General features: G+C 40.4%; 1 protein-coding gene across 1 annotated transcript; it reads right to left on the reverse strand.

Moving 5' to 3' along the window:
- Positions 1-236: 236 nt before the first annotated feature.
- EOMES (eomesodermin) lies at positions 237-6,992 on the reverse strand. Its single transcript, XM_032237304.1, has 6 exons — positions 5,991-6,992; positions 4,425-4,579; positions 3,647-3,768; positions 3,288-3,446; positions 2,459-2,520; positions 237-1,868 (listed from the first exon to the last, which is right to left on the reverse strand). The coding sequence occupies exons 1-6, from the start codon at positions 6,788-6,790 to the stop codon at positions 1,133-1,135; spliced, it is 2,034 nt and encodes a 677-aa protein (XP_032093195.1). The 5' UTR covers positions 6,791-6,992; the 3' UTR covers positions 237-1,132.
- Positions 6,993-7,383: the final 391 nt, after the last annotated feature.

Genomic DNA, 7,383 nt, shown 5'->3' on the forward strand with positions numbered 1-7,383 from the left:
ATGGGATGTCGCAACCTTCTGATCTTCTACCGACCTTGTTCTACCTACTTTGTTGAGAGCCTGTTGCCAAAATTATTTTATTTTGGAATAACAGTACCACTTGCTGTTTCAGAACAGGACCCCATCCGGTACCAAAATCTTCATATAGCATTTGCAGTGAAAAGGAAATTTCTCAACAACTAATATCATTGTAATACATTTATTATAAATTATGTACAGATGAGCATCCCCCCCCAATAAAATTAATGCTTTGTTTTAAAGCGTTTTGTGACTTCAATATCTGATAATATTTACAGACCCCGCAACAGGAAGTACAACACTTTTCATATAAAACAGTTGAAAAAAAAATACACTGACCACTTACCAATAAATAGACATTTTGACATACTCCCAGCCTTAGTGCCCACTTTCAATTTAGAATTTGTTTAAATGGAGAACTCCCAACGTATCCTCTTCAACTGCACTGCCATAACTAGAACTAGATAGTATTTTGCCATACCCTACAATTATGCCTAGACACAGAGCTGTACATATTATATGGAATCATTATTTGCTATTTTTGTAAGAATATTTCACTGTCATAAGATCAAAAGTCCCCCAGTCAAAAAAAAAGTTTCACTTGCTATAAACTAAGACTTTTGTTCTTGCATATATGAAGAATTATTCTAAAGGAAAAGCCTCTAAGTATTTTTCAGATAGTCGATAATAATAGATCCAATTTGAACTCCCTTTTTACAGAGACTTCTAAAGGAAATTTAGAATTTCCTTTCTCTAAATTGTTTGGCAATGCATAAAACATAACCATTGATTAAAATGTCCTTATGTATTACCATCCCTCTTTTTGATCATTTTGAAGAAAACCTAATTTAATTTTAGAATACTGCTTAAGTATTTTCCCTTAAATTTTGTAAATGAGCAGAAGAAAGAGACTTTATTTATTTATTTTAGTGCTACCTTGTTTTCTTCCATTTTTTTTCCTGTGGAAGTCAGACAAAAACTTTGGCACATTCTATAGAATTGCACAAGACCATTTCAAAAGGTGACGATACCAAAGGTTCCTCACCAAGGGATCTCAGCACCACCACTGTACATGTACAGTTACTCAAATTTTAAGACACCAGGACTCAAACATTTAAGAACTGGTATAAAAAGCATAGTAGCCCATGCCTTTAGAAGCATCTTTGCTATAGTCATCAGCATTAATATCCTCACACTTCATTGTTGGAGAGTTTTCATTGCTGGAGCTGTTTGGGGACAGTCGCCGCCTTTTACAAGCACCAATATAAACTCCAGAATCATTTGAATCTAGAGATTTTATGGATGGAGGTGTCTCAATCCAAGATGAACCAATTTCTTCTTTTACTTTTTCTTTTGAAAGGAGGTCTTCAGAGAAACCTGGAGGGCTTGTTCTCGAGGTCCAAGGTAAACCTGTAGACATTTTCCTTGGGTAAGAGCCTCGACTTCCCCATCCAGCCACAGAAGAAAATGTTGGATCTGGGTAATACCCCAGTGCATGGGATGTCTGAATGGGAAGGGATTTGATACCATAAGAGAGTAAGCTACTTGGAGAGTAATCAGTTTCATAGGAATTCATGTCCAGTTTGTTGGCCCCAGACTGCTGGACTGGAGTGACAAACCATCTCTGTGGTGGATTAGTCACCTCTTCAGCCTGCTGCGGAGAGAGGAGGCCATTGGTCTGTGGTACAGCTCTTTCACCATTATAGAATCTAGCTGGTGGCAGATTGTTGACAAATTGTTCCTGGAAGAAGGGTTGTACAGTGTACCGGGCTCCTGGGACAATCTGGTGGGATCTAGGAGAATCCGTAGGAGATGGAGTTAATCTGTCATTTTCTGAAGCTGTGTACATGCTACAAATATAAAAGAGAAAGGCTAAGATACTGTTCTTTGCCACTCAGAAATTTGCTGTTAACATGTATGGAATCTGAATGGGGCTCTAACCACAGTTCATTGGAATGCCATCTTAGCGCTAGAGTTTGTAAGTCTAATGTACACCTTTTTCTATTAATACTAATTAAAGATAATAAAGTTATGTGTTTAAATAAAAATAACTGTTTAAATTTTTTTAAAGTTATATTCCAAACTAAACATTTTTTCTACATCTAGTAGTCTCTGCTAACCTATTGCACACATCTATTGCAGTGCGCAATATACTGATAGGTTCTGTCTATTCGGAAAGCCAACCTCTTCATTCAATAGAACTTAGTCCCAAATACATACGTGTATGTGTGTGTGTGTGTGTGTGTGTGTGTGTGTGTATTATTCCTTAGTTACTGGTACAGTTTTGTTATTTAACAGAATTGCTCTTTGCTCAGATGTAAAGTCACTTTTTAAAATATAAAATTCAAAATAAGTATACTAATTAAAAGAAACATGAAGAGCTAATAGAAATCTTTCATTGTCCTTGGCACTATGTAGAAATACACGAATCATTACTTACGAATCATAGTTGTCCCTGAACCCTTTTGCAAAAGGGTTATGATCAATTTTAAGCTGTGTGATCTGGAAAGTAAATCAGAAAAATAGCATGACCTATTTAGATATGTTATACCTAAAAAGACAAATAGCTCTTTGTATGTGTAAAAAGGAAAAAAATATTTACATGGAAAATTAAATTTTCTATATAAATATTGCTGGTTGAGTAGATTACAGGCCCTTTCAGGCAAGGAATGTTGACTGGCAGATTCCAGGAGGCATGCCCTCACTTCTGCCAAATCTCCTGTCCTCTGGAACATTATTTCTCAGGACTGAGAATGATTCTGACCCTATTGGCCCTTTGTAAGGCCAATTTGTACACCTGACTTCCCAAACCTGGATACAAACATGACTTTGTATACAGGTTTGGGATCCTAAATGTATGAAGGGCCCTGTTTCCTAGCTATATTGATATCTATGACTATTTTTCTCAACTGCCATATATATATTTAATTTGTATTATACTGTAATTGTTTTTAACTGCTTTATGATTGTTCACTGGAGTCACTTGTTTGACATTGGTAGCTATAGAGAATGAATGAATGAATGAATGAATGAACGAATGAATCAGAAAATAAATTTATAATAATAAATTTAAATAAATCTGCTAAATAGATGGGTGGAAAACTGGAAATAGCAATTTACATGTCACATTAATACTAAAACATTCAGCTTCACAAGTCTATTTGCTTACATGTTTTTATCATTTAATTTTAAAAACAGCATGAGGTAAAAGAAGATGCTATGCTACAGATAAAAAAAACAATTGACATACTGAGATTATGTTATCTTACATCAGTGTTCTGATAGGCAGTAACAGCTATGAACTGTGTTTCAGGAAAGTTGAAAGTTTGTGTTTTAGTAGAGTCATTCATATCTTCAACACCATCTTCTGTCACTTCCACAATATGGAGGCGAGGCTGATATTTGTGCAGGGACTGTAGAACAATCATCTGGAAACAGTTTAGCCATCTTTTGTTATAAGACAAATATGTTTAAAATCTATCAAATTTTGTACAGTTAGGATTCAAGGCCTATTTCTCATTTACATGCCAGTTTATCTCTGTTAACTAAGTTAGACTAAGTCAATATTCAAGACTGCTGGGCTAATTTTGTCTGATTCAGATTGCATTTAAGTACATAATTTTTTTACCTGGGTATTATTATTATTAGCCCCTTTGTTGTTAGTAAGTTTGAGTTTTCCAAAAGAGATTTCCTGTCTCATCCAGTGGGCTCCAGTATTGGGAGATTCAGGATGAACGTAAACCTTGTTGCCTATTAGAAGGAGTGGGGAAAAAATAAACAAAAATATGTTTTGGCTCCCTCCTTCTATACCAGAGACACTGACATAACCACACATTAGCCAAAGTATGTAGCTACTAAGTATCAGATTTAGAAAAGAGGCACTGTTGTTCACACACTTGTACATCTAGTAATATGCTGCCACTGACTTTATTAGGCTAAGGAAATATGGCATCCATAATAAGACCTAAGAATATATCATAATAAAAAAGATAATTTCCTTGCTAACAATTTGCAACATCTTTCAACTATATCAGCCATCCCTTCAGCAATTTAATCATAAATGCAGGTTTGTTTTTTTTAAAGTCTTAATTACAGTTGAAATGAATGGAAGAAATGTAAGAGGGAAATAGCTCTATACTTTCCCAGATTCTGGGCAAAAGCAGAGGCCATCAATATCTCATTTAAAAAGTGGGAGAAATATTATCCTTCCACAATGAAATTTTTGACTACAAGGAAGACAATATATGAGACAAAAATGCCTCTGTTAGTTTCCTACTGAATTAAGTGTAATGTTCTATCCACCTCTAGGGTGAATAATGAAGATCAAAAACAACACAAAACAAAAACTTCAAACAACCCTCTTCCCCACCAGCTGTAGGCATAGACCTTACATAATAATATCCTACCTTGCATATTATTATCAGCTTTGCCACATGTCACCCATTTTCCTCCCTGGAAGCGCCAATGGTTAGGATCTGCAAGCACTACTTCAACGAAAACATTGTAATGGGCAGTAGGATTGAGGCCTGTTATGTTGAAACTCAGGAAAGGAAACATCCGCCTGAAATGAGAAAGAGAAAGAAAAAAAGGGGCTTTTAGAGAAGTAGCCTGCAGCTATTTGCCAAAAACTCCTGCAGAGTCTCTCTGGCAGCATGTTTCAGCCTTGACTAGCACCTGGGCAAAGAAAAGGAGGCAGATGGTGGTTCCCTTGTAGTTTTTATATTTAGAGAGTGCTTGGTTAGGAGAGGGTTTGGCTTCAAACATCCTCTCTCTTTTGCAAGCATCAGAGTAGATGCAGGAAAGAAAAGACCTCACCACCACCTAGCAAAATCCTGTTTTGGAGAATCAACATCCTCCAGCAGTTGTTCCAGTTATCCTGTGTAAATGTGCAGATCTCCATTTTCATCATCAGTTTTGAGGGTTGGAATTTTAACTTTTGAACTTCAAACCCTGATTTCCTGGGACAGGTATTATTCTCTGCACTGAAACCATTTGCTTTTTCTAATAATTATTCAAAACAAACCCATTGGGAAAAATAAGAATTCTGCTGAAATTTATCAAGGAAACTAATTTTAATTTTTAGGACGGGAAATAGAAGTAAAGGAGAAAGAATAGAACTCCAAGCTCCCATAATCATACTCTCTCATAGAGGTGGCAGGAAAGACCTGCTTGGAAAGAGCTTGTTTTTAGTTAAAATTGGATTCGGTCTTCCTGAAATCTTAAAATATAAATTTCAGTCACACAAATTGCTTTGCTAAGTAACAGGAAAAGACAGTGGTGTGATTTCTCAGCAACTTTGATCAGATCAATTTCCAAACAAATGGTGCCAGAGTCAGTTTGTTACAACATATTAAAACTAAAAGGCAAATTGAGATTCATAAAATCAAAATACCCCCAAAAATTCTGTGTCTCTTTCAAAAAGGGTCAGAGTGGGTGTGAGATTTTAATGCACTTCAACACATAAATATAGCACCAGTGCTTAAAATCCAGGGTGATTACAGGGGAGGGGAGGGAGCAATCTAAGAAGTGTGCAGTGGCTTCAGGAGACTGAAGAAATAGTATTTCATGAAAAAAAGATTATAGGATTGGAATTCTGAAATAGAAAAAAAACGAAACCAGGGAACACATCAAAAAAGTAAAACCAGAACCCACTTATAAGAGTAGCCAGGATCCTAAAGTGTTTTGCTGCAGATTTCTTCTTTCTTTTAAGTACAACTGGATCGGCTAATTCTCCTTTTCCAAACATGTTTCCAAACCTAACAGGTTGGTTTCGAAGAAACGAATTTATTCGTCTTTGAAACCAGATGTTTCTAGGGCACGCGAAGCCTGCTTTCACCCAAAACTTAAATCCTGACTAGAGAGGGATGCAGCTCCGCTCTCCTTTTGCCACCCACCCCAGGAATGCAGAAGTTAACAGATATGCTCCGGCAGGAAAGCTGCGCTCGGAAAGGCCACTAGTCATAAAAACCTACCTGCCCTGTTTAGTAATGATCATCTCGGTTTGATGTCGGTGGAACTTCAGCCAGAGCGGTCGATTGCAGAGGAAAACTTGGGCACGGAGCCCCCCTGCCCCGCCGGGCATCGCCAGTCCCCCCAGACCGCTGCAGGAGCCCCCCGCCGCCGCCGCCGGCGGGTAAGGGTTATAGAGAGCACCGGGAGGTGCGCCTTGGCCATACTGATAGGTGCTCGCGGCTGCAGCGAAGGGCGTCCTACCCGCTGTCGTCGAAAAGCTGCCCGGCGGAGTCAGCACAGAACCATAGGGGTAGCGCGCTCCACTGGGCGCCTGGTACATAGAGCTGGACTGCGCACTCCCGGGCGTCCCAGCGTACGGGAAAAGCGAACACGGACTGCCCAGCTCTGCATTAGCCTGCGGGCCGGGAGATTGCAGGTAGTACCGTTCAGGACTCAGGCCATCTAAAGAGTAGCGCGCAGGCGGCGGTGGCGGTGGCGGCAACACGTCTTCCTCAGCTGGACACGGCGAGCTCTTGCGCCCGCCGTCCGCGACCTCGGTCACTGCCTTGGAGGGCATCTGTCCGGCAGTGACGAAGGGCGGTGTCTCGCCCGCCGCCTCGGCCTCACCTAACAGGCTTGCTGCCGGCACAGAGGCGCCTCCGAACTTTTTCGGCACCTTCTCCAAGTTCAGGCGCGGTGGCGACCCAGTGTTGAGGTGTCGCGCGGTAGCGCCGGCTCTACCGCCCGCGGCTTCCAGTGGATAAAACGGGGCACCCGGCAGATTAGCAGGAGTGCCAAGGAGTTGCTCCCCCAATTGCATTTCGCCAAGTGATTCCCCCCTCGTCTCCGCCTTGAAGCGTCCCTGAACTCTCGGAGAGCAGCTCTAGCGAGAGCCACAAACAGCGTGCACCTCACCCCTCCCGAGGTCTACGCTTCACAGACGTCTTAAAGAGAGAGAAAAGGTCGTTAGCCGCCCACTGTGGCGACCTATTGAAAGCCACCCACTGCCCCCGTCCCTTTAATCCCATGCCAGTGACTGCACCCGATTGCGCTCCGGAGCTTGTATACATATATATAGGCGCGCGCTTCTTTCTTGTACCCGGGGAGGGGCTTGGAGGCGGTTCCATTCAGAGACGAACTTCTCTTATTCTCGTCCACCTATTGGCTGAGCTAGGAGACACTAATTTAATTAGACAGTTACTAATTGAAACAAGTCATCTGTGACTCCTGGAGGGCGGTATATTTTTAAAGTCACCCCTCTCTTTGCATTGTTAAACAATTCGATGAACCCGAAAAAAGAAAAAAGTTTTCCTATAAATAAGACGGATTTAAGTTTTTCTTCCCGAAAAGAAAAAGAGAAACTTGTAACTTTTAAAAGCGTTCCTTTCAACTTAAAGGAAAGCGGAGTCTGGC

This window comes from Thamnophis elegans, chromosome Z (assembly GCF_009769535.1).
Source record: "Thamnophis elegans isolate rThaEle1 chromosome Z, rThaEle1.pri, whole genome shotgun sequence".
Classification (NCBI taxonomy): domain Eukaryota; kingdom Metazoa; phylum Chordata; class Lepidosauria; order Squamata; family Colubridae; genus Thamnophis; species Thamnophis elegans.